This window comes from Leucoraja erinacea, chromosome 20, assembly GCF_028641065.1.
Source record: "Leucoraja erinacea ecotype New England chromosome 20, Leri_hhj_1, whole genome shotgun sequence".
Taxonomy (NCBI): Eukaryota; Metazoa; Chordata; class Chondrichthyes; order Rajiformes; family Rajidae; genus Leucoraja; species Leucoraja erinaceus.
This window is the reverse complement of record NC_073396.1, coordinates 38,000,335-38,026,326: the sequence shown is the minus strand read 5'-3', so window position 1 is coordinate 38,026,326 and position 25,992 is coordinate 38,000,335. Positions and strand designations below refer to the sequence as shown.

At 43.8% G+C, this 25,992-nt stretch overlaps 1 protein-coding gene across 1 annotated transcript in view; it reads right to left on the bottom strand.

Moving 5' to 3' along the window:
* The window catches only part of xylt1 (xylosyltransferase I), a 317,375-nt gene extending 291,778 nt beyond the window's left edge, over positions 1-25,597 (bottom strand). Inside the window, exon 1 of the mRNA XM_055651880.1 lies at positions 25,283-25,597. Within this exon, the coding sequence (XP_055507855.1) occupies positions 25,283-25,507 (225 nt within the window). The 5' untranslated portion in view covers positions 25,508-25,597. The remainder of the gene's footprint in view (positions 1-25,282) is intronic.
* Between the last annotated feature and the right edge of the window lie 395 nt (positions 25,598-25,992).

Below are 25,992 nucleotides of genomic sequence, written 5' to 3'. Positions count from 1 at the left end.
TCAGGAAATACCATCAAATTCCAGGAAATGTGGGATTCTATTTAAGGACATTGTATTTGAGGTGTGGAAGCACTGCTCTTGTATCCAAGTTTCCATAATGGCCACAACAGCACCATTCTAAGCACTCTGTGGTCCCTACGTTTATCAGCTTTATCACAATACTACTTGCATTGAAGTAAACACATTTCAGCCCTTCATTATCCCCATATTCATGAATCTCTCCCCGCTTGTCCTTCCATTGACACTTACTTATCATGACCTCCACTTTCTCCTCAGCCCTTCCATTTGCCGACTGCCCTGCCCCCCACTGCCATTCTAGTTTTAATCTGCCCGTTTCCCAAGTAGCACTAGTAAACTTACACTTGTAGGTTTCCTTTCAAAAGCCTTATGTATATCATGGATCTGCAAAACACCTCCCCACATGAATTAACATTGGATAACAAATGAATCCCAACAGCCTGAAGACAGAGTTGCTGCTTTTACAAAGCTCAGTGCTGAGCAACTATGAGCAGGGAATGAGAATGCACCAGAAGGAATGCTTTATCTTGATGCCGGACTCTTAGAATGGAATATTTAAATTAACATATTGTAATGCATTTAAAGCACCTTCAAAATTAACACAGGAGTGTGGGAGAAACTGATCGCCTGAATCATGTGTGATAACCCCATGGTTGTAGAATGGAATTACATTTTTTAATACAAGTCAAGAGTCAAGAATGTTTAATTTCAACCTGCACTGCAAATATAACCATGAAAGTTACTGGTCTTCAATAAAAACTCTGCATCTCAGCAGCCAGAGATCCTGCTGGGTTTATCAAAGGCAAGCTAGTTAGCATTTCAGTGGTAGATCGGGGAGAGACACAGACTTGTGCCGTTACAATCCAATGAAAGAGACCGACAGCTTTCAGTCTTAACCCCGTTCATTCACTGTTTGAGGTGAAAGTCTCAAAATTTTTTAATAAACAAGGATATGTTGAAATAAGTAGAAACAATAAGTTGAAAACAGCCTAATTTTTAACATAAAATGTAAATTAACATTCAAAGCCCTGCTTCTCTGGTTCTCTCTATTTTTTAGACACTTCCTCAATTGAACTTCAGCAAGAAAGAGTAAACGGCTATCATTTCCCAGTATTTGGATAGTAATGGTGCTGAACTTGTTTCATTTCCTTCCTGACTGCGCTGTTCGTCAACCACAATATCTCAGCAGCAGCTGCTCGCAAAATAAGACTCTTCCTCCTGGGAATGTTCACACCAGACTCTGGCAATATATCCCGATTATAAGAGTTATTTGAAGTTTGGAGAATTTGTTTTTTTTCTTCAATTGAGAAAATGATTTAGAATGAAAACAAATCTGTCAGAGTCATAAAGTAACTCAAATCCCTTGAGGAAAAACAAGGTATGAACCCAAGTGATTTACAAGGCCAGAGTTTCCTTTGGACTGCAATTCACTACATGAATCCAGATTATGTTTCCATTTGGGAGAGAGTTTAATGAAGGCAGACACACAATAGTCAAGTACAAATTTGCCTGGCATCTAAGGTGCAGCTGCTTGTGATGGATATTGTAGCTGAAGCAGGTCACAGATAACATGCATGGAAATAAGCAAGGAACCAGAGAATTTCTGTGCTGAGTGAGAGTTCCAAGTCATGTGTTGTTTATGGTGGTTCACCAGGCTTTTTGAGAGCCCCCATAGATGTTAGGGAGAGGGGGAGGAGGTGCACCAGGGTGGGGGGTGGCAGGATGCGTCCAATGGTGTGAGGCAGGAAAACCATGTCGAATTTCAGAACCACAGCAGCAAGGATTGGCTCACAAAGTAAACAGGTTTAGTCACAAAGTACACTGAGCCACACCAAGCAGGCAGGTCATCTGGACAGGAATAAATCTTAAACTCTGCGTCCCATATAAGTATTTGCCAGGATGCACTAAATCACTGCTTTCAACAAATCAGAAAAATGGTTTAGCCATCAATGCTTTATCTTGAAAGTGTTATTTAGCTCAACCTCCCTTCTAATGTGCTCTGAGAATTTTTGCCAGACTCAGCAGGTCTCGACTGTCTTGCTAGTCGTGATTGATGCCGTGTTAAGCTGCCTCCTGACCCTGATCTGCTTCAACATTAGACAGTCGTCACCATAACTCACGATGGGCATTGCTTGCAGCTTCTCCCCATCCAACAATTGCTGGCAGTCCGGCTCATTCACAGTCCATTACCAGGATTCAGCTTGGCGAGCGCATGTGCACAGAATACTAATGACACCACACACCAGCGCATGTTTCTTGGCATTTGTTACAAAAGCAAACACCACAATTTATTTCATTATAGATCAGGTCCATGCATTTGGATACTAGGATTTGCAAAATTTGCAATAATTTCAGGTGAACTATTGCCAAAGTATTTTCGCATGATGAATAATGCGAGGATTCTATCCAATCTTACTGTGCTATGAACATCATATTCCTTTTAATGAAAGTAATTACTGATTAGATGTTATCTCATAGTCCATTGCAGTGCAAATAGACAAGTTTAAATGAACAATTCTCCAGATACTGACTCAGCAATCTGAATTTCAGTTTACATATCACAAACATTAAGATTACTTCAGTTGTTTGTCCTGGATTAATTACTTTGACTGCACCCATTATTAAGTTTAAGCTATGTATCCAAAAGGTAATAACAAAGAGACGATTAAGCATATAGTGCTGAATCTAATATTACGCACAAATTCACATCCACAGAATAATAGCCGTAAATTAAAGCTGCAAATCTACACTGTCTTGACAAAACAAAGTTGATCTTGTAAAGGGAAAAAAGTGGAGGGAAAGTTATTTCAACAAGCCAAGCTGCAGAGATCTTGTTTTGATTCCGCAAATAGTAGCAATGCTACAACATTTTGCGATTTTAAAAATCAAGTCTGCAATTTATCCCATCAGATAAAGCATAAAAATAAGTTTAATTTGACACCTAATTCACTTTCATATATTCAGTATTAAAAAGGATATGGCCATTTTCATACTCGGAAATTAGCATCTTGTTCCCTATTGCTTTTCCATTGACTTAACACAAAAGCTGTGATCGAGGACAGTCAAATGCCCATAACATTAAGAGAACTGAAATAAATTTTCAGTTATTATAGATTGAAGCATTCTGAAACGATCGTGCTTGGATTACCTGAAATTAAAGCATACAATTAGTTAGTTACCCAATTGTAGCTATTTACAAAATTCAATTACTAGATCTAAACATCTATCCATTTCTTAAGAAAGGTTAACATTTTTAAACAGCCTAAGTGTCCAAATAACATTCACACAAGAATTCACAATATAACATGATTTTTAAATCACATTGTACTTAATTTATAGGCCAAATGGAATGAATTTAGTGTTTAATTCCCGTAAATTATGGCCATTTTATTCATCTTGCGAGTGAGATTTTGTGGAACGCGATCGATTGGAACGTTGCGATCGCGGTGAATTTAAACCCCATATCGGCAGGCAAAACAATTCCGTAAAATTTGGACTAAGATAATCCTAAGAAGCACGTTTATATGTAAAATATATGGCTTACTTTTAGCTGTCCCGTACGTGAAATCCGTCCGTTATCGGTGTTCATGGCATTAGAAGCGGATTTTTATTTTACTCCAGTGCTGAAATTGTCCAGCGATTTAAAAAAAATTCACAGAACGACCGTTGGAACAATTCTTCAGCATTAGCTAGTTCCCCGAAAAAATATATCCAGGACAGGCAGGAGAAAAAAGAATTTTAACCCCTCCCCCCCCCTTCAAAGGCACCAAAGACGCGCACACGGCCAGTGACAGAACTGCAGCGCCGCTGAAGGTAAGTTTTGTAACATACCTACAAATAGGAGCTGGTTCAGCTGTAATTTTGCCAGGCGTTGCTTTATTTGAGGTCTTCTTAGATTAATAACACTGACAGGATTGGAGAATTATTGCTCCCAGAACTATGTTTACTTTCCCTTCTATTCCTTTAATTTGAATTGCACATGAAGATGATTAATGCTACCAACAGCTGGTCATAATTTACATTACAGTTTTTAAATAAAGGGAGAAATTAATCCCATCCATAATCTTAGCTACAAAAAGTGAGCAATATTGCCTTCAGAGCTCTAATGCTCAACATACGAGCTATAGAAACCTCCCACGCTACCTCCAAAACAAATTGCCCATTGAAACCATCACCACGTATACCATTGAATCTACTGGGACATCTTCACTGAAAAGCTATGTGCTGCAAAATCATAAAGCTATGCTTTACAACTTTGTTAAACAAGAACAAAAATTAATGATTTTCCCCTTGTCCACAAATTAAATTAATTTCTCCCTTGACACCAAAGCACCAAGCTTAGGCAAAGCACTGCTGAGCAGTAGAGAGGGGCGATACCCAGATGAACTTTCCGGGAAGCTGTTCATGTTCCTTATGCAACAGAAACCTCATAACACTATTTCACTATTTCCCCCCCTTTATTCCACAACATTTATTCCTCAACCAACATAACAAAGTCAATTCACCTGATCAGTATTACATTGTTGTTCTTCGAACCTAATGCCCCTGTCCCACTTAGGAATCCTGAACGGAAAGCTCTGGAGACTTTGCGCCCCACCCAAGGTTTCCATGTGGTTCCCGGAGGTTTTTGTCAGTTCCCTACCTGCTTCCACTACCTGCAACCTCCGGCAACCTCCGGGAACTGCACAGAAACCTTGGGTGGGGCGCAAAGTCTCCAGACGTTTCCGTTCAGGTTTCCTAAGTGGGACAGGGGCATTACTGCACATACTTACTGTGCATGGGTGGTATCAAAGGTAGACACAAAATGTTAGAATAATTCAGCGGGACAGGCAGCATCTCTGGGAAGAAGGAATGGATCATGGATGACAATGAATGGATCATAGAACAGCTGCCTCGCTGCACCAGAAACCTGGGTTCGATCCTGACTATCGGTGCTGTTTCTGTAGAGTTCTTCATGTGACCACATGGGTTTTCTCTGGTTTCTTCAGTTTCCTTGCACATCCCAATGATCTGCAGGTTTGTAAATTACTTGGCTTCTGTAAAATTGCCCCAATTATGCAGAACACAGAACTGGTGTATATGTGATCGATGGTCAGACTGGACTTGGTGAGACGAAGGGCCCATTTCCATGCTGCATCTCCAAACTAAACTAAATTGACTGCCTTATTTACTGCATTACACAAGTGGTACTATTAGATGGTAGACAAAAGTGCTGGAGAAACTCAGCGGGTGAGGCAGCATCGATGGAGTGAAGGAAATAGGCAACGTTTTGGGCTGAAACCCAAAGGGTTTCGGCCTGAAACATTGCCTATTTCCTTCGATTTTCCAGCATCTGCAGTTCCTTCTTAAACATTGGGACTATTAGATGGAGCAGGTCTATTTTAATGCATCATAGATCAGTTACAAACATATATTGAAAGCAACAAATATCACCATCTCCTTACTCTCCCAATCCTCATTATCCTCCCTCCATTTTGGTAAGCAATTAATGAATGCGGTATCCAGCAGAACTCCTGTATTTCACTCAAAAAAGCATTCTACAAATTCAACCTTAGGCCAGTTGGACACAGAGGGAAGATAATAAGATCCATAATCAACCTTTTTTAACCTTGGGAAAAACAGTCCTGAAAGTTAACGTGCATCAAAGCAAACAATTAGGCCCCTGGGCCTGTACTCACTGGAGTTTAGAAGAATGAGGGGGAACCTCATTGAAAGAATAGTGAAAGGCTTGGATAGAGTGGAGGTGGAGAGGATGTTTCCACTAGTGGGAGAGTCTCGGACTAGAGGTCATAGCCTCAGAAATAAAGGACGTTCTTTTAGGAAGTAGATGAGGAGAAATTTCTTTAGTCAGAAGGTGGTGAATCTGTGGAATTCATTGCCACAGAAGGCTGTGGAGGCCATCAGTGGATATATTTAAGGCAGTTATGGATAGTTTCTTAATTTGTACGGGAGTCAGGTTATGGGGAGAAGGCAGGAGAATGGGGTTAGAAGGAAGAGATTGATCTGTCATGATTAAATGGCGGAGTAAACTTGATGGGCTGAACAGCCTCATTCTGCTCCTATCACTTATGATTTTACGACAATACATCAACATATATCCAGCATGATTAGGTGTAGGAAAGTGGTCAGCACAGACTAGATGTGCCGAGACGGCCTGTTTCCGTGCTGTAATTGTTATATGTTATATGGTTAACTGCAGATGCTGGTTTTAATTGATGATACATAAAACGCTGGTTTATACATAAGGACCCTTCTTCCGTCCCGAAACATCACCCATTCCTTCTCTCCAGAGATGCTGCCTGTCCTGCTGTGTTACTCCAGCATTAGTGTCTACCTTTCAACATCACTAGATTTGACTATCACGTATAATTGAGCAGATATTATGGGACTCATGAGCATTAATTCATTGCTCATAGATAGAAAGATGATTGAAAATTGTAGATGAATATCCTGCAATGGGCATCTACCATTAAAATAACAAATAGCAACTGCCTCAGCAAATAATCACTGGCTAGGATTGTTTATTAGAATCTACTTTTAAAATATTTCATGATCCCAACATAGTCAGTTGAAAGGAACCACCACAAAAAATCTTAAATGTAATATTAATAACATTATAAATGATGTACTTGCAACACAGCTAAGATCCTGTTGGAAATTCACTACATGAATCCAGATAATGTTTCCAGTTGGAAGCTAGTTTAATGAAGGTAGACATACATTAGTCAAGTACAAATTAACCTGGCATCTGAGGTGCAGTTAAACAGCCACTTGCTATGGACATTGTAGTTGAAGCTGGTCACAAATGAATTTCTTGATAAAAGTTCACTGGATGTTAACAATTCGTTGAAGGTCACAATTAAAGGTCAGAACATACAACCAGACTCACCGTTGCCAAAAGAAAGAAGCTAAATCAAGAGGAAAATGTTTGCTATCAAATTCTAATATGATGTTTAATTATTAATTCTGATCTCGGACAATTACTAAAATTCAATATCTTGAAGTCTTCAGGACTAAAAGACAATGTCAACATCTTCATAGTATTAAGGGCTGTATTGTTACATGTATAGTTACAAAAATCTTCCCCTTCTTAGCACACACCTCTTAGGTCTAATAGAATCAAGGGATATAGGGAAAAAGCAGGAACAGGGTACTGATTTTGGATGATCACCCATGATCGTATTGACTGGCAATGCTGGCTCGAAGGGCCGAATGGCCTACTCCAGCACCTATTTTCTATGTTTCACCCAAGACAACTTCCTCTTCACTATCTTTTCTATTTAAAATTTGATAACAGTTACTGAAACTGCAACAAACTGCTTGACATGGTTTTCATGTAATGAACCACAAGCTTCAAAGATCAGATCAGCAATGGTAATCCCCAAAATACTGATAGCACCACTTCACTTTTGATTCCGTCACTGATCTTGCAGGTAAAAAGCCACAAATATTTTTGCTCTTTCTGGATTTCTTACTATACATAGAAGATGCAATGCAGAAGAAGGGTTTTGGCCTGAAACGTTGCCTGTTTCCTCCGCTCCATAAATGCTGTCTCACCCGCTGAGTTTCTGCAGCATTTTTGTCTACCACAGAAGAATAGCCATCTCATTAAGCCTTTACTTGTTCTATAGCTTTCTAATTACTCCATTTCCCTGACATGTTAATGTCTACCCTTCATGAATTTATTTTAGAGCAGAGTTAATATAGGTGCTGCTTCTGAACTTCAGACACATGGGTTCAATCTGGGCCTCCAATGCTGTCTGTGTGGAGTTTACACGTTCTCCCTTTGACAGTGTGGGTTTCACCGAGGCACCATACTGCAATTTATTTCTCTCTCTCAAAGATGGTAACTTAAATTGGCCACTGAAAATTGCCCTTCATGTGCAGGCAAGTGGTAAAATGTGGGAGAAGGTGATGGAAATGTGAAAAGAATGTCACAGGGGAATGAGGTTGCTCCAAGCCAGTGTAGACTCAATGGCCTAAAATGGCCATGTTCCATGCTGTAATAAGACATGAAACTTTCAGTCATAAAATCTCTGTGTGGACAATAGATGTATTCTCACACGATTCAACCTTAAATTGAGCATCATCTGCTAACCAATACTTCCACGAGGGAAACCTTTCTCCTTATTTATTAGATCAAAACTGTGTAATGATTTTGTATCCTCAACCAAATTTATTCATAATCTTCCCAACTCCATGTGTTGTCAGCTAAAATACATTTTTTTTGCTGTGAATTAGACTTGTTAATAATTGTTTAACAACTGTGAATAATTGTTTAAAATTGGTCTGAATGTAATAATGCCAAATGTATGAATCTATTCTGAAACCGAGACGACATTAGAATAGACAGTGAAGAGGGTTATCAAAAATTGCAGCAGGCTCTTAATCAGCCTGGTGCATGGTGGGGCATTTTGGAAGGTCAGACCAGGACTGGGCCTCACAGTGAAGGGTCGGTCTCTGCACCTGCGAGGTTGAAGAGCAGAGGGATCAAGGAGAACAGGTACATTGCCCCGAATATGGCATCACATTCAGATAGGAAGGTAGAGATTTAAGAGAGAGTTAGATAGAGCTCTAGGGGCTCGTGTAGTCAAGGGATATGGGGAGAAGGCAGGCACGGGTTATTGATTGGGGACGATCAGCCATGATCACAATGAATGGCGGTGCTGGCTCAAAGGGCCGAATGGCCTCCTCCTGCATCTATTTTCTATGTTTCTATGTCAAAGAAGTCTTTTGGTACATTGACCTTCATCAGTCTGGGTATAGAGGTTAGAAAAAACCAAAAAGTCCTGAAGTAACTCAGCTGTCAGGCAGCATCAGAGATGGAGGTGGATTGGGATCTGAATAAGTCACTGATCCGTGTTCTACAGAGATGCTGCCTGTTATTTTGTAACCAGTGTCTCCTTTTTATTGTGTACTAGACCAAGTGCAGACCCGTTGGGTCTGTTTCCCCAACGCCGTTTGCGGGGGGGAGGGGGGGCTGCGGCATCACACTCACATTAACCACCCCCCAAACACATAGGTGGGGGGAGGGGGGGTGAGAAGAGGGAAGGGAGGGGAGAGGAGGAGGAGGAAACGGGACAGATTTGGGAGGGAAAGGAGATCGGGTTGGGGGTGAGAGAGGGGGATGGGGAGAGAGATGTGGGGGGGGGGGTGATGGGGAGGGAGGGGAGGAGGGGGAGAGGGGTGGGGGAGAGAGGGGAAAGAGTGGGGAGGGAGAGTGGAGGGGGAAGGGGGAGATGTGGAAGAGTGGGGAGGGGGGAGGAGAGGGATAGGGGGAGTGATGGAAGAGGGGTAGGTGGAAGGGGGCGGGTGGAGAGAGGGAAGGGGGTGGGGTAGAGAGGGAAGGGGAGTGGGGGAGAGAGGGATGGGTGGGAGAGGGAGATGGGTGAGGAGAGGGAAACATAGAAACATAGAAATTAAGTGCAGGAGTAGGCCATTCGGCCCTTCGAGCCTGCACCGCCATTCAATATGATCATGGCTGATCATCCAACTCAGTATCCCGTACCTGCCTTCTCTCCATACCCCCTGATCCCCTTAGCCACAAGGGCCACATCTAATTCCCTCTTAAATATAGCCAATGAACTGGCCTCAACTACCTTCTGTGCCAGAGAATTCCAGAGATTCACCACTCTCTGTGTGAATTTTTTTTTTCTCATCTCGGTCCTAAAAGATTTACCCCTTATCCTTAAACTGTGACCCCTTGTTCTGGACTTCTCCAACATCTGGAACAATCTTCCTGCATCTAGCCTGTCCAACCCCTTAAGAATTTTGTAAGTTTCTATAAGATACCCCCTCAATCCTCTAAAATCTGGCGAGTACAATCTGAGTCTATCCAGTCTTTCTTCATATGAAAGTCCTGACATCCCAGGAATCAGTCTGGTGAACCTTCTCTGTACTCCCTCTATGCCAACAATGTCTTTGAGCATTGGGCATTGTGACATCACACAATGGAACGTTCACCAGGTGCTGGGGCTCCTGCAAAGGCATATGTAAATGAATCTATTCCGATTGGACATATGTGAACATTGGGCATTGTGACATCACACGATGGAACGTTCACCAGGTGCTGGGGCTGGGGCTGATTCTATGGGTGTGATGCCAGTTTTTTTTTAAATATTGGGAGGGGGGGTGGAGAAGGATTTGATTAAAAATGTGTAAAAACACGACAAAATGTAATCAGTGTTTCTTAAACACGTCTAAAATCTAGTGAGTACAAACAGAGTCTATCCAGTCTTTCTTCATATGAAAGTCCTGACATCCCAGAAATCAGTCTGGTGAACCTTCTCTGTACTGTACTCAAAATGTAATGAGGAGCAGATACTTAGAAAGAAAAGTGAAATCTCTACCGAAATGGAAAAGATGTCGGTGATTCTGCGTCTGGTTTCGGAGTTGCAGTGAATCAAAGGAAGAAAGTCCGATTGGACATTTGTGAGCATTGGGCACTGTGACATCACATGATGGAAACGAATCAAAAGGAAGAAAGGCAGCCGGAAGCCGGACGGACGGCAGGCGGCAGCCACAGACTTTCATATAATAAGATAGATAGATAGATAGATAGATAGATAGATAGATAGATAGATAGATAGATAGATAGATAGATAGATAGATAGATTGATAGATAGATAGATAGAAGTTGGAGAATTATGCTGCAGTTGTCCAAGACATTGTTGAGGCCACATTTGTAGAACAGTGTTCAGTTTTTATCACCATGCTTTTAGAAAGATGTCATTAAGGTGGAATAAAGTTGTATAAAAACACAAGGGGACTAGATAGGGTAAATGTACAATTATTGTTAACCAAAGTGGGCGAATCAGGAACCAGCTGACATAGGTTTAAGGGGAGAAAGAGTTAATAGGAATCTGAGAAGCAATTTTTACAATGTTGGGTATATCATAAGATCATAAATGATAGAAGCAGAATTAGGTCATTCGAGTCTACTCCGCCATTCAATCATGGCTGGTCTATCTCTCGCTCCTAACCCCATTCTCCTGCCTTCTCCCCATAACCTCTGACACCCGTACTAATCAAGAATCGATCAATCTCTGCCTTAAATATATCCACTGACTTGGCTTCCATAGCCTTCTGTGGTAAAGAATTCCACAGATTCACCCCATTCTGAATAACGAAATTCCTTCTCATCTCCTTCCTAAAAGAACGTCCTTTAATTCTGAGGCTGTGACCTCTAGTCCTAGACTCGATATTCTGTACATTTCAATAAGGTCCCCGCTGGTATATGGAACGAGCTGCCAGAGGTGCAATAGGAGTAGGCCATTCGGCCCTTCGAGCCAGCACCATCATTCAATGTGATCATGGCTGATCATCCCCAATCAGTACCCGGTTCCTGCCTTCTCCCCATATCTCCTGACTCCGCTTTTTGTAAGAGCCCTTTGTATCTTGAAAGCATCCAGAGAACCTGCCTCCACCTGCCTCTGAGGCAGAGAATTCCACAGACTCACCACTCTCTGTGAGAAAAAGTGTTTCCTCGTCTCCGTTCTAAATGACTTACTCCTTATTCTTAATCTGTGGCCCCTGGTTCTGGACTCCCCTAACATTGGGAACATGTTTCCTGCCTCTAATGTGTCCAAACCCCTTAACAATCTTATATGTTTCAATGAGATCCCCTCACATCCTTCTAAACTCCAGAGTGTGCAAGCCCAGCTGCTCCATCCTCTCAGCATATGACAGTCCCACCATCCCGGAAATTAATCTTGTAAACCTACCCTGCTCTCCCTCAATAGCAAGAATGTCCTTTCTCAAATTAGGGGACCAAAACTGCACACAATACTCCAGCTGTGGTCTCACTACTGCAGAAGGACCTTTTTGCTCCTATATTCGATTCCTCGTGTTATAAAGGCAAACATGCCATTCGCTTTCTTCACTGCCTGCTGTACCTGCATGCTTACTTTCATAGACTGATGTACAAGAACCCCCAGATGCCGTTGTACTTCCCTTTTTCCCATTTAGATAGTAATCTGCCTTCCTGTTTTTGCTAACAAAGTGGACAACCTCACATTTATCCGCATTAAACTTCATCTCCCATGCATCTGCCCACTCCCCCAACCTGTCCAAGTCACCCTGCATTCTCATAACATCCTCCTCATAGTTCACACTGCCACCCAGCTTGGTGTCATCTGCAAATTTGCTAATGTTACTTTGAATTCCTTCATCCAAATAGTTGAGACAGGTGCTATGATAGTGTTTAAAAGATATCCATGGTTAGGACACGTTTAGGATGACATGGGCCAAACTCCAGCTAACATTCCTCAAACAGTTGTCACGTGCTTTAATCGCTCATATTTGAAATATTTAATCAACAAGCTTTCCGGTCTACGATGGAAAATGACAAATATATTTGTCTTCCGATAGTTGTATTGAGATTTGAAAATGTTTTATATTATAAAGTAAATACCATTAAAAGCTATAGACTGATCAACTATTTCGATGGTGGTTCCTATGACGAAGATAGAAGGTTGAGAGAACATTGCATCAGCCTCAGTGGACATAAGGCAAAGCAGTTTATCTAGATTACAAAGATCAGCGATTAACATGGGGACATCTCAGGCAGATTACAATGGAGAGAAAAGCTCCATACAGGCAAATGTTCTCCTAATTCAGATTTAAATAATGCTAAAATATCCAGACATGTCAACCTTACATGAACTAAAACATACAGTGGAACAATTACTTCAACTTCCTGTTCATTGTCTACAATGATAATCTTTTACATATTACTCAAAGAACAACTTGCTGATTTGGGTATTAGCCCGGGTATTGACACAACCAATTGCAGATGCTTAGTTACAAGAAAAGACGTAGTATTTCAGAGAGTCAGGCAGTAACTGTGGAGAACAGGGATAAGTGATGCTTAGGGTTGTGACTATTTTGCAGACTAATTGTAGTGGGGGGAAAGGGGAGGGTGGGGGGGGGGGGGGGGGGTGGAGGGGAGAGAGATGGGGCCCGGACACGGTCTGGCAAGTGATAAGTGGAGGTTACACAAATAAGTGGATACAGGTGAGGAGGCGTTTTATTGGCAGATGGGTGGACAGAGATGAATAGACAACAAAAGGCTGACCAGGGGAGGAGTGTAAAGCCAAGGGAAGAGATATAGGTGAAAGGGGACGAGGTGAGAGAGGAAAGACTTAATGTGAACCCGAAGGGCAACAGTTTTTTTTTCCACAATGGTTGGTGGGTATATAAAAACGAGCGGCCAGAGGAGGTAGTTGAGGCAGGTACTATTAAAATGTTTAAAAACCATTTGGACGTACATCGATAGGACAGTTTTGAAGCATATGGGCCAAATGCATGCAGGTGAGGCTGGTGTAGATGGGACAATTTGTTTGGCATGGACAAGTTGTGCCAAAGAGTCGGTCTTCATGCTGTATGTCTCAATGACCCTAAGTCAATGTTCACCCCGTTGGGCTGTAGGCTCCCCAAGTAGAAATCAAGATGTTGTTGGCATGGCGATGGGGAGGCGAGTTAAAGTGATTAGCAAACAGGAGACAGAGCAGAAGTTGGTGGGCCAAGCACAAGTGTTCAACTGAACAGTCACCTAGTTTGCGATTACTGTCGCTGATGTAAAGAAGGGCACAATGGGAGCAGCAAAATCAGTAGATGAGGTTAGAGAAGCTGTACATACCAGGTGCCAGTGGTTTAAAGCAAGTGAGCAGGGGCATAATTTGCCGTGAATGCAGAACATAGAAGAGTGCAGCATAGGAACAAGCCCTTGTGGCCAACATGTCCATGCCAGTCATTATTTACAGGAAAGCACAAATTACATATTGAATAAAAACTAGTGCTGCATATCAAAATGATCAATTATTGTTTGGTTCCCAGAGTGAGTGTTTAATTTCATGGCTTTGATTACAGGGATAAAAAGATAATCAAATGACCTGGGCTGAATCATGCATGGGCACACTGAATGGGAAGGATAATATTCTGTTCTGGTGCTTTTAATGCAGAACATAGAAATATAGAAAATAGGTGCAGGAGTAGGCCATTCGGCCCTTCGAGCCTGCACCGCCATTCAATATGCTCATGGCTGTTCATCCAACTCAGAATCCTGTACCTGCAGAACCTGCAGAAGGGGTGGCGCGTTGTTGGTGCAGTGGTACAGCGCCAGAGATCCTGGTTCGACCCTGACTATGGATGCTGGCTGCACGGAGTTTGCACGTTCTGCCCGTGACCGCTTGAATTTTTTCCAAGATCTTTGGTTTCCTCCCGCACTCCAAAGACTCAGTGGGCCAAAGGGCCCGTCTCTGTGCAGTATCTCTAAACCAAACTGCTAATTGACATCCTTGCCGATGCAGAAAGCGGGAGAGCTCAGCAAAGGAGAAGCTGGAAGTCCCAGGGACTTGGAGCTCCTGCCAAATTTCACAGCAGGATCTAATGATTAATTTTCACAGCCTTCCATTTCCCAGCCAATGTTGGCCAGAGCGGCAGGCAGCCTGCTGCTTGGCAATGAAGCTAGTGGCACGCGACCACAACTAGGAAATGTGCAGGAAGGAACTGCAAATGCTGGTTTAGACCAAAGATAGACACAAAAATCTGGAGCAACTCAGCGGGACAGGCAGCCTCTCTGGAGAGAAGGAATGGGGCCTCGAACCGAAACTTGACCCATTCCTTCTCTCCAAGAGTCAGAGTACTGAAGCAGGCCCTTTGTCCCAACTCCTCACTGGCAAACAAGATGCCCACTTACTCTCGTCCCATTAATACTAACTCTCACTTTTCACTACTGTACACACTCCAATTTGTGAGAATTAGTAAGACTCTTGGACCACAGTGTGCATGGAAAAGCAACTCCAAACCCATCACCCATGCTTACATGTTCTTAAAACCCAGGAATGTAAACACATCTCCAGGTCCAGATGAGGACTATCCAAGAACACTGTAGGAAACTACAGAACACAATGCAGCCACCCTGGCTGGAATATGTGCACCATCATGAGCCATGGGGCAGGTGGCAGAAAACCGAGGGATGACTATTGTTGTGCCTTTATTTATGAAGGAGACATAGAAACATCTGGGAACTATAGACCAGTTAGTCTAACTTCTGTAATAAGTCATTTACTGGAGGGGACTAAGGAATAAGATCTGCATGCATTTGGAAAGACTGGTTGATTAGGGATAGTCAGCATGGTTTGGTGCATGTCCCCTAACTCAGTTTGAAGAAGGGTCTCGACCCAAAACATCACCTATTCTTTCTTTTCAGAGATGCTGCCTAATCCAGTGTTTTGGGTCTATCTTTGGTGCATGGGGAGATTGTGTCTCATGAATTTGATTGTTTTTGTAAGCTGCCAAGTAGTTGATATGGGCGTGTAGTCCATATGGACTTCAACATGGCCTTTGATAAGGTTCTGCAGGGGGGGGGGCTTCAGTTTCCTTCCACACTCCAAAGTCGTGATTGGCTTCTGTAAAATTGTAATTTGTCCCTAGTGTGTGGGGCCTGTTTCTGTGCTGTATCTCTAAACAAAAAATAAATTGCTTTAAGTATATAGATTTCAAATCTGTACAGTAATATATCTTCATGCATTTTGGAGTCAATCACCTAATCGGCTTTGCAGTTTAATATGGCTTACTGCGTATTAGACCAGAAGTTAAGAAGATTTGCCTCCTAATACTTACCAGGATAAAAGATATTCCGTCCTTATGCCTCCATGGCTAACAATTTATGTTTGTGTCTGTGCTTAAATTAAAAGAAACAGCAGAATATGTTGTTTTGGTTTTACAGGAAACTTTGCAGAATTCACAAGGGCTTTATCAACACAAGTGAAACGATTATTGTTTCGGCAACATTGAAAGATAAGTAAAGGAACATAAATGGAAGACTAAGCTGATTCCACAGAGGTTGGCAATTCTGTTCAGCAAAATTCAGAAAGTCTGTCAAAAATAGACACAAAATGCTGGAGTAATTCCACGGGACAGGCAGCATCTCTGGAGAGAAGGAACGGGTGACGTTTCGGGTCGAAACCTTTCTTCAGACTCTCTATGATCAGTTCCTTCCTACTCAGAAAGTCCTTCTCTCAGTGGAGAGTGATCAGCGAAGGCGAGTGACGGGCACAGAGATCTACTGGAGGTTTGGAATAGTGCTTTGGAGGTCATGGAACAGTTTCGATTTGTTTGAGATATTCAACTATCTAAATGGCAGATGATTTGATACAATATTTGTTGTGAACATGAATTATTTAAGGAAACAGAACTACAGCTCAAAAGTGAATTATGTTAAAATATCTTCAATGTTGACTTAAATGAGAGTATAGGAAATATGACTAGTTTGCAGGTGACACAAAATGTTGGTAGGATTATAAGTCATTAGGTGCCTCATTGGGCTGCAGTATGAGATTGTCAGGTTAGCTGGAGAGGGCAATTGCTGATGGAATTTAAACCTGGTGTGTGAGGTGGTGAGATTTGGGATGTCCAAGAAAGACTATTGTGGAATAGCGGGACCTTTGTATCAAAGAACCCTTAAGGTGGGGTGGTAAAGATGGCACACAAGATCCTGGCCTTCATCATCTGGGGCATAGAATACACGAACAGGGGAGTCTTGATGCAACTTTATGCAACATTGGTCAGGTCACAGCTGCAATGTTCTATGTAATTCTGGCTGCACGTAATAGCACTAGAGAGATTCACCGGGATGCTGCCTAGGATGGAATACTTCAGTTCTGAGAAAAAACTAAATACACACATAGACCTGGCATTTAATGCCCCGGCTCTAGTTGCCCTTGAGAAGTTGCTGGTGAGCTATTTTCTTAAACCATCTCTGACCTTGAGATTTGGGCCAATGCTTTTCAATAGACAATAGACAATATTTTCGGGAGTTCCGGGAAAAGATGAAGGAATGGCAGCATCTTTCCAAGTAAGGTGAGTGAGTGTGCACATGTGTGTGTGTGTAAGATTTCATATAATAATCATCATTATCAGAAACTATTCTCATATTATCAGATGTTCTCCAATGTTAACAATGGGTTGATTGGAGTAAATATGATAATGACATCCAGGAGGAAATTGTACAAAGAAGCACAGGTAAGAGTACCAGGATTGTGCGGGTATTATTGTTAATAAACATTTTAATTTGTCTAAGGAGTTTTCAATGGATGATTGATCAGATTGATCCCATGTACAAATCCATCAAGTACAAACATGAAAACAAAGTATGCAATTTTCACTTTGATGGTGAAGCAGGACTCCTTGATAAACCAAGGTGTGGAAAGTCCCAGCCAAGCAAAGTCCATTACTCTCTAACTAGCCCACAACAATTTATCAGAAGGTTGGCCAAGAGCTATATGTATGATGATGTTGTCAGGACTCGAGGGCCTGAATTACAGGGAGAAGGTTGAGCAGGCTGGGACTCGGAGCGCAGGAGGATAGGGTGTGATCTTATTGAAGTGTATAAAACCATGAGAGGAATAGGTTTGTTGCCCGTAGTAGAGGAATTGAGAACCAGAGGATACAGGATTAAGGTGAGGGGGGGGGAAGATTTAATAGGAATGGTGGCGCAGTGGTAGAGTTGCTGCCTTACAGCAAATGTAGCGACAGAGATCCGGGTTCGATCCTGACTACGGGTGCTGTCTGTATGGAGTTTGTACGTTCTCCCCGTGACCTGCGCGGGTTTTCTCCAAGATCGTCGGCTTCCTCCCACACTCCAAAGACGTACAGGTATGTAGGTTAATTGGCGTGGTAAATGTAAAAATTGTCCCTAGTGGGTATAGGATAGTGTTAATGTGCAGGGATTGCTGGTTGGCACGAAAGGGCTTGTTGCCACGCTGTATCTCTAAACTAAACTAAACTAAACTAAACTAAACTGAGGAATAAGTTTTTCACGCAAGGGCTGGTAGGTGTATGGACAAGCTGCCGGAGGAGGGACTAATTGCAATATTAATGCAATATTGAAGAAACATTTAGATGGATACATGGATAGGACAGTTTAGAGGAGGGCAAATGCAGGCAGGTGAGACTAGTGTAGATGGGACGAGTTGGCCGGTGTGGGCAAGTTTGGCCATAGGGCCTGTTTCTATGCTGTACCTGAACTCCCTCATTTTGACAACCAATGATTCTCTCATACAATACGTCAGCAATGAGATCCCAGGCATATTAGATGAAATCCGTCACCAGCTGTGTGCGATGGCTGTACAGCAGCAGCTGTGAGCTGGATCACTTGCGCTGTGAGAAATACCATCAATTCCACGCCAGTTGCGGTCAGATTAGAAGCAATTCATAATTGATTTTTGCAGATTTAAGCATGAATACTAATTGCCACACAGCTAGAGCTCGACAATCATCACGGAATGTGGTGAGAACGCATGCAAGGTTGTTAAGATAAACTGTGGGACCATGAGGTAGCAGCAATCCCGTCATGAAGCAGTTCTCATGGAATCAGTCTCATCACAGGTGCATTTTACATATATATGGCAAGTATAGAATCACTCATTAACTTGCAAAATGTAAATGAAAGTTAAAACTTGAAATCACACAGGGACAGGATGTAGAGCTGTTGCCGCACTGTGCCAGAGGCCCAAGTTTCAATCCCAACCTCATGTGGTCTGTGTGGAGTTGCATGTTCTTGCTGTGACCACGTGGGTTTCCTCCAGGACCTCTGGTTTCCTCCCACATCACAAATAAATGCAGGTTTGTAGGTGTTGGAAGCAACTGCAAATACTGGTTTAAACAGAAGATAGACACAAAATGCTGGAGTAACTCAGCAAGACAGGCAGCATCTCTGGAGGGAAGGAATGGCTAATGTTTTGGGTCAAGACCCTTAGTCTGAAGAAGGGTCTCAACCCGAAACGTCACCCATTCCTTCTATTCAGTGAGGCTGCCTGTCCTGCTGAGTTCCTCCAGCATTTTGTGTCTATCTCAGGTTTGCAGGTTAATTGTCGGCTGTAAAATTCCCCTAATGTGGACGGTGTGGATGAAAAAGTGGGATAACATGGAACTAGTGTAAACAGGTGTGAATACAGCAGGCCGAAGGGCCTGTTTCCATGCTGTGTCTTTCAATCGCCCAATCAAAACATTCCTCTGCTAAACTAGCACAATAGTTACTGCCATTTGACAAGAACGAGCAGAGGAAATGGCTGCGAATTTACATCAGATCTTCTCAATGTACAGTACAAGAAAAGGCCCTTCGGCCCACCATGTCTGTGTTAAACCAGAGTGACTCCACATTCAAACAACACCTCATATTCCGTCCGGTAGCTTACAACCGACCTAAGATGGATTAAGTTGAATTCTCCAAATTTAGATAACATAAAAAGCCCTCCCCTTTCTCTCCCCACCTCACCCCCCTCCCGAACCTGGACTCGCACCCATTTCCATATCTCCTCTCTACCCTACCCCTCCCCTACATTCCTTCCTCTGCATTTGCAATTTGCTACCTGGCTGTCTCACACCTGGTTTAATCTCCAGCTTTTTTTCCAACCATCCGCCTCTCAAAAATCCCCATGGCCTGTGTCCTCCTCTCCTATACCTGCCATGTTCTGTCCTGCCTCTCCTCTCCTAGCTTTTTACCACCTCCTCCCCCCCCCCCTCTCTAGTGTTGCTGCCTGACCCATTGAGTTACTCCAGCACTGTGTCCCTTTAATGCCATCCCTTATCCATCTTTGCATAACCCATGTACCCTGCCTATCCATGTGCCTATCCAAAAGTATTTTAAACCACTAAAGTATTTGGCTCATCCATCACCCTGGCAGCACGTTCTTGGCACTGATCACCCACTGTGTAAAAACTTGCCCTTTACATCTCCTTCCAACTTTGCCCCTCTCACCTTAAACCTATGCCCTCTAGTCATTGATTCTGACTGTCTAATCTTATAATGTTATATAATTCTGCAACCTCTGGCATTCTAGAGAACAGAATCCAAGTCATGTTTAAGAAGGAACTGCAGATGCTGTGTACAAGTCATGTTGTGTACAATTTAATTCATTCCACTTTCACTGATAAATTAATAACTTAATTTGGAGGAAAATTGCTTGCCGCAAGGTGGCCACAAGAATAGGTTTCGACGAAAGGTTCCTTCAAAATCAAATTTCAAATTTGCTTACTAACTTCCTCCATAATAGTGTGCTTGGTTAAAATTAACAGTTTAGTTGGTGATGTTAATTACCGTTCAATAGTTATTATTCAGTTACACAATTGTCAGATTCTTTCAGAGGTTTCATGCTTACAGTTCTCAATATAATGGAGCCAATTATTTCAATGTTATCAATAATAAAAACACAAGTGGTTCAGAAAGAGAATTGAATTTTGTTCAACATACCGGTCGGGGACATGTACTGCCTACAATATTTTTTCACTGTTGTGTAATACCAGTATATTTTGCCAGTGAGCTAAACTAAAATGATTTTTCTGGTGTTTACTATTCCACAAAAGATTCTTCTCAGGAATGAAACAATTGCTAAAGAACCTACTGAAGCACCCTACAAATAGTGTGCTCTTTATGCCACACGAGTTCTGCAAGATTTAAAAATGTACATTATATAATTTTAAAAATTCCTCTTCATTCCTTTCATTCTCTGAAATTAATAGCAGTGGTGTACTGAGTCAAATTGTTCTTCAGGACACTGACCTTTCCTTGACAATCGAGATATTAAGCAATTAAAAGCAATAATAAATCTCAGAAAAGTCCTCAATGGGGATAGATATTGAGTAATGAAGAGGAGAGCGAGAGAGAGAGGGAGATCCACGCCTATGCTTCTCAGCAACATCACAGTAGTTCCCGCTGCTGTTTACCCCGTTTACTCTTCCAACTTTACCGGAAGATTTGCCTTCAGAGTTAATTTTACCTTTGCCCCAACAATATGTAAGAAATATTTCAAGCCCAATAGAGCATAGAATATTAAAAGGTTGCTTCGTTCTTTCTAGGTTTAGATGTTTATTCAAAGCAATTAATAGTCAACAACAAAACATAAAGAATTACTATGCAAGAATTCTTCTTTAAAAAAAAAAGAATCCCCATTGCTTAACTATTTAGTCTTGCTCCCGATGTTTTGAGCCAACCTCAGTGTGAAGGAGAGAAAAAGGCTGTTTTTGTATCCAACTCTATCCGTAGGCTGAAGCCAGCGACCATCCTATACAAATCCCTGCTTTAGTCACACAAAGGACGATTTCAATGAAGATTTTACATTATTCTAAAAAAGACAATTTGCTCCATAGCATCACAATTATCCTGGGAGCTGATCTTGCCTGGACCATTCCAGCAGTCAATGTATCCATTAACAGACAATACTATAACATAGACAGCAAATGCTTCAGGGTGGACCTCTCTGTACAAAAGAACAAAGCAGTAAAATTGCATCCAGAGAAATAAATTCCAATAAATGTAATTACAGAAAACAGTTGGTTATTAAAACATATTTATACAATCATTCTGCATTGTATACATGCCTTGATTGCATTTTGTTAAGATTAGAACCCGTTGTTTCTCCACAAATTGCAAGAACTTTAAAATCACTGGCTACTTTTACTTGGCATTTGCATTATAAAGGGGATTTTTTTCAGTGCTAGCTGTCAATTACACAATAAATGCTCATGTCACATCAACAAAATGTATGCGTGGAAGATTCAACCTGCTGAGTGTGGCTTGAAAAAACTCTCTCTTGGCAGTAAATCTTGATGTCAGAGCTGCCTTCCTCTCTGACACCAACCAAAGGGGACTAACCCACAATGATAATGTGCTGTTTCCATGGCTGAGCACTTGTCAATCTGCCCACCGCCGCACATTCCTACAACAGAGAAGCAAGCCATCTCCATTTAACACAATTCCCCCACTAGGAAGGCCTTAAACCTCTGTTTTCTTCCTCCACCGCAGAACCAGCCAATTCCCTTCTACCAAGAAGAGTCCGAAGAAGGGTCTCGACCGGAAACATCGCCCGTTCCTTCTCTCCGGAGATGCTGCCTGTCCCGCTGAGTTACTCCAGCATTTTGCGTCTATCTTCATTGAAGATAATTTCACCGGGCCAATCATAACCAGCCTCAGTTATGTCAACACTGCATGTGTAGGTAGTCTTTACCTACTTCTTGGCAACTACACATATTACCATTTCATGCGTCATGCACATCAAGGGGTCAGCCACCTTCAACTGCCCTATTACACCAACGTCGTTTCATTTATTTCTAGTTCAGAGATACATCGCTGTTTCCACTCGACTCACAGCCCCCGGGGTTAGTACATCTCACTACTTTACCGGCCATGACTAAAATCCAGGAACTCCCTCTCTGAAACCTCAACCCTGTCTCCAGTCCAGTCCAACGGCAAACATTCCAGGGCTGGCCTCATTCTCCCCGCTAGACATAACAGAGTCACTCGGCGGGTCAGGCAGCATCTCTGGAGAAAAGGAATAGACGACGTTTCGGGTCGAGACCTTCCGACTCTTTTCCAGAGATGCTGCATGTCCCGCCGAGTTACTCCAGCGTTTTGTGTTTATATTCGGTTTTAACCAGCAGAAGAAAGGTCTCGACCCGAAACGTCACCCATTCGTTCTCTCCCGAGAAGCTGCTTGGCCCGCTGAGTGACTCCAGCAATTTTGTATCTATCTGCAGTTCCTTCCTACTCATTCTCCCCGCTAGTGGGTTTGGTGCCAGGACCATTTCTGTCCACGTTCCCCACGTCCTCACTGAGACCCCTAGTGTCCCAGTCTATCCAACGTGAACACACGAGCTGGATCTCTCCCGGTGTCACGGAAAGCCGCCAGCTATTTGCACGGTTGAGACGTGTGTAGCCCACCGCCCTCTCTCTCCCTTCCCTGGCGAGGCTGAGGAATGGATTGCTGCTCCACGCTGGTCTCGACCCGAAACTTCACCCATTCCTTCTCTCCAGAGATGCCGCCTGTCCCGCCGAGTTACTCCATCTTTTAGTGTCTATCTTCGGTTTAAACCAGCATCTGCAGTTCCTTCCTACCCGCTGGTTAACTATAGCTCCGTGCCAGCCCATGGGTGAAGATGCCGGCGTCTGCAGTAGAACACCACGGCTTCAAACCGGGCACTCTGTACCATTCACACCCTATCAGATTCCAGCCAGACCGTGGTGCTAAAGAAGGGTCTCGACCCGAAACATCGCCCATTCCTTCTCTCTAGCGACGCTGCCTGACCCGCTGAATTACTCCAGTAATTTGTGTCTATCTTCGGTTTAAAACAGCATCTGCAGTTCCTTCCTACACTGCGAATTCAAATTCAGGATTTTCTGAATTTTACTGAACAGAATGACCAACATCTAGTAGAATCAGCTTAGCCTTCCGTTTATTTTGCCCCAATTCCTTCCCGTGTCTGCTCATTCTACATACCCACCACACTCTGTAGAATAAATTGCCCCTTAGAATCATTTCCCTCTCACCTTCAATCTTCGGTGTAAACCAGCAACTGCAGTTCCTTCCTACGCTGCTTGAATATATTTATATCTGCCGTATTTGACACAAGCCTCAAACTACCCGACCAGAAACGTCGACTGGCCATTCCCCCCACGGATGCTGCCTGACCCGCAGAGTTGCTCCAGCATTTTGTTTTTGCTCTAGAATGATTCTAGTAACCGCGGCCCTTTGTGCCGCTTTTGGACCCAACTATTCAGTTCTGGCCGATGGAACGGTGCGCTCCAGTCGCAGAGAGATGTCTCCACACAGCATGAGGAGCCCGTGCCTGTTTGCAGTCAGCGGTACAGCGGCATCGGCGACAATGTGCGCCCTTGTGATAGCGCGGAGCAAACGGCAGTGTTATCCTCACAGCCTTCTGGAGAAGACACTCACTGTGCCCAGGGATAGAGTAGCCCTGTCTTTACATTGTAAGCGCTCCGACAATATCACTAATATATCTAATTCACTGAATCAGCTCGCTGCCGCTCTCATCAAAAACACCGACGACCCTACTCTACCCCACACACACGGAATAGGTGACGTTTCGGGTCGAGACCCTTCTTCAGGCTGAGAGTCAGGGGAGAGGGACACGAGAAATATAGACGGTGATGTAGAGTGATATAGAACATAATAAGAGGATAAAACATGGTATTGAACCCGGTTCTGACATTCAATCTGAATCAGACGAGCTTGCAGATTCTCTGGCAGTAACTGCTCCACGCTGCGCCGAAGCAGGAATTCCACACGCGAGCAGGATTCCTATTCAGGCTGGGAATAAAATACAGGATAAGGGGGCATGTTCTACCCAACACCAGACCTACAGGATCCCCGTCCCAACAGCGGTGGTCTCCGGGGAAAACAACGAAGTACTTGTCTTGCTATCCCGGAACAAACAGATCCATTACTCACTGGAACTTTTTGGAAAAGTCAATTTCGAGAAATCAAAAGGTCTTGGGGCCGGATAGAACTGGACATGTCAAACTGCTTCTGCTAAGGGTTGGTTACTTGATATTTAACGCCATACTTCCAACCACTGTTCGGGCAAGTGGGCGACAGCGATTCTACTATAAATAGTGAAATGTTCGTAAAACACAAACAACACACAGCTCTGCAACTCTGCTTCCCAATCTATCGAGTTGGCTGCTCTGTCGATGAGCAGACGCGTGTGCTTTCTACAATTGCTGGTCCTTTTGATCGCATGAGACAGTAAATGCTAAGAGGCACATTATATACCGCTACTGAAACACACCACCCGTTCAAGATGCTCAGCAAAACATCTAGCGCAAAAAAACCCAATCTAGGTGGTTTTTATTTAAATAGCGACGTTACATCCTGGGTCGCCCGTGTCAGTAAAACACACGGCAACATCGTAAATCAACATGGCAAACATTAAATCGTCAGACGTGACTGCAACAAAAAAATTCCCTGGCACCCTCTTTGAATCCCAATGAATGGAACTGGTCAGCGTTGCTTTCGCTGGGCTGGATGTGGAGGGGGGGGGGGGGGGGGGGGGGGGGGGGGGGTAGATGGGGGTTTCATAGCGGTTTCACAAAGATGGGCATGAGTGGGGGGAGAGTGCTGATCAGAGCCGCATTATTTCGTGCACCGTGGGTTGCTAGCAGCGGCTCGCAGTCGCTGGCCGGTTGTGGCTTTGTTGCTGGCCGCGCAGATTAGGTGCTCTATCACCAAAGGAAGGAGAGGGGAGTGAGTAGGGGGGGGGGGTGAAAGTATAGCATGGAAAGGGGGGGCATTAAAACCTCGGATGGCCAGAGCATCGGGAGCTGAGAGTGTTGCATCTGAGAGTGTGTACATCACAGGAGAAGCAGTAGGCAAGTTGAATGCCCGGTACAAGGGGAGCAGATGCAATGTGTTCATTCATTCCACGCCGGGGAAGTTACAGCGGGGGATGAGGGGCGCTCACATACCAGTCCTTGGCCGGCGAAGGGCAGCCCCTTCCTGGGCGCCTCACGGACGTGCCGGCTAGTGCGCTGCTGCTCCCCGCCGCCCCGCTCATCGCCGTCCAAGCTGCTGAAATTCCACACGAGCAGCGTCTGCACGAAGAGCACAGTGAGCGCCGCGATCACCGCAGACCTGGAGCGCCGAGCTAGCCTTCGCCCGCACGTTGCTGCTGCCGCCGCCGCCGCCGCCATCCTCACTGTGGAGCCGCTGTGCCGGCGGAGCCCGGCTTCACACACACACACACACACAAGGTACTCTCTCTCTCTCTCTCACACACACACTCTCTCACTCTCACTCACTCACAGCCCAGACTCCGGCTCCCTCCCTCCCCCCCACACCCACTACAACCAATCACCGCCCTCTCTCACAGCCCCGACCCGCTCTCAACAGCCAATCACCACCACCTCTCCTGGCCAATGAACAGCCGCCTCCCCCTGCGCCACAGCCAATCGGCCGCCAGATGTCTACGGACCAATCAGGATCTCGGCCTCTCAGCCAATCAGCTTCTCCCCTCCCACCTGCCCGTGGGCTGGGGGCCAATGAGAGCGAGCATTGCCCCTCATCGTTGCCCATGGGCCCCCCATGCATTGTCCGCAATCTGATTCAGTGTGTGACTGAGTGTGTGTGGGGCAGTGGGCGAGTACGTGTGTTGTGTTAGTGGGTATGAGTTTGACAC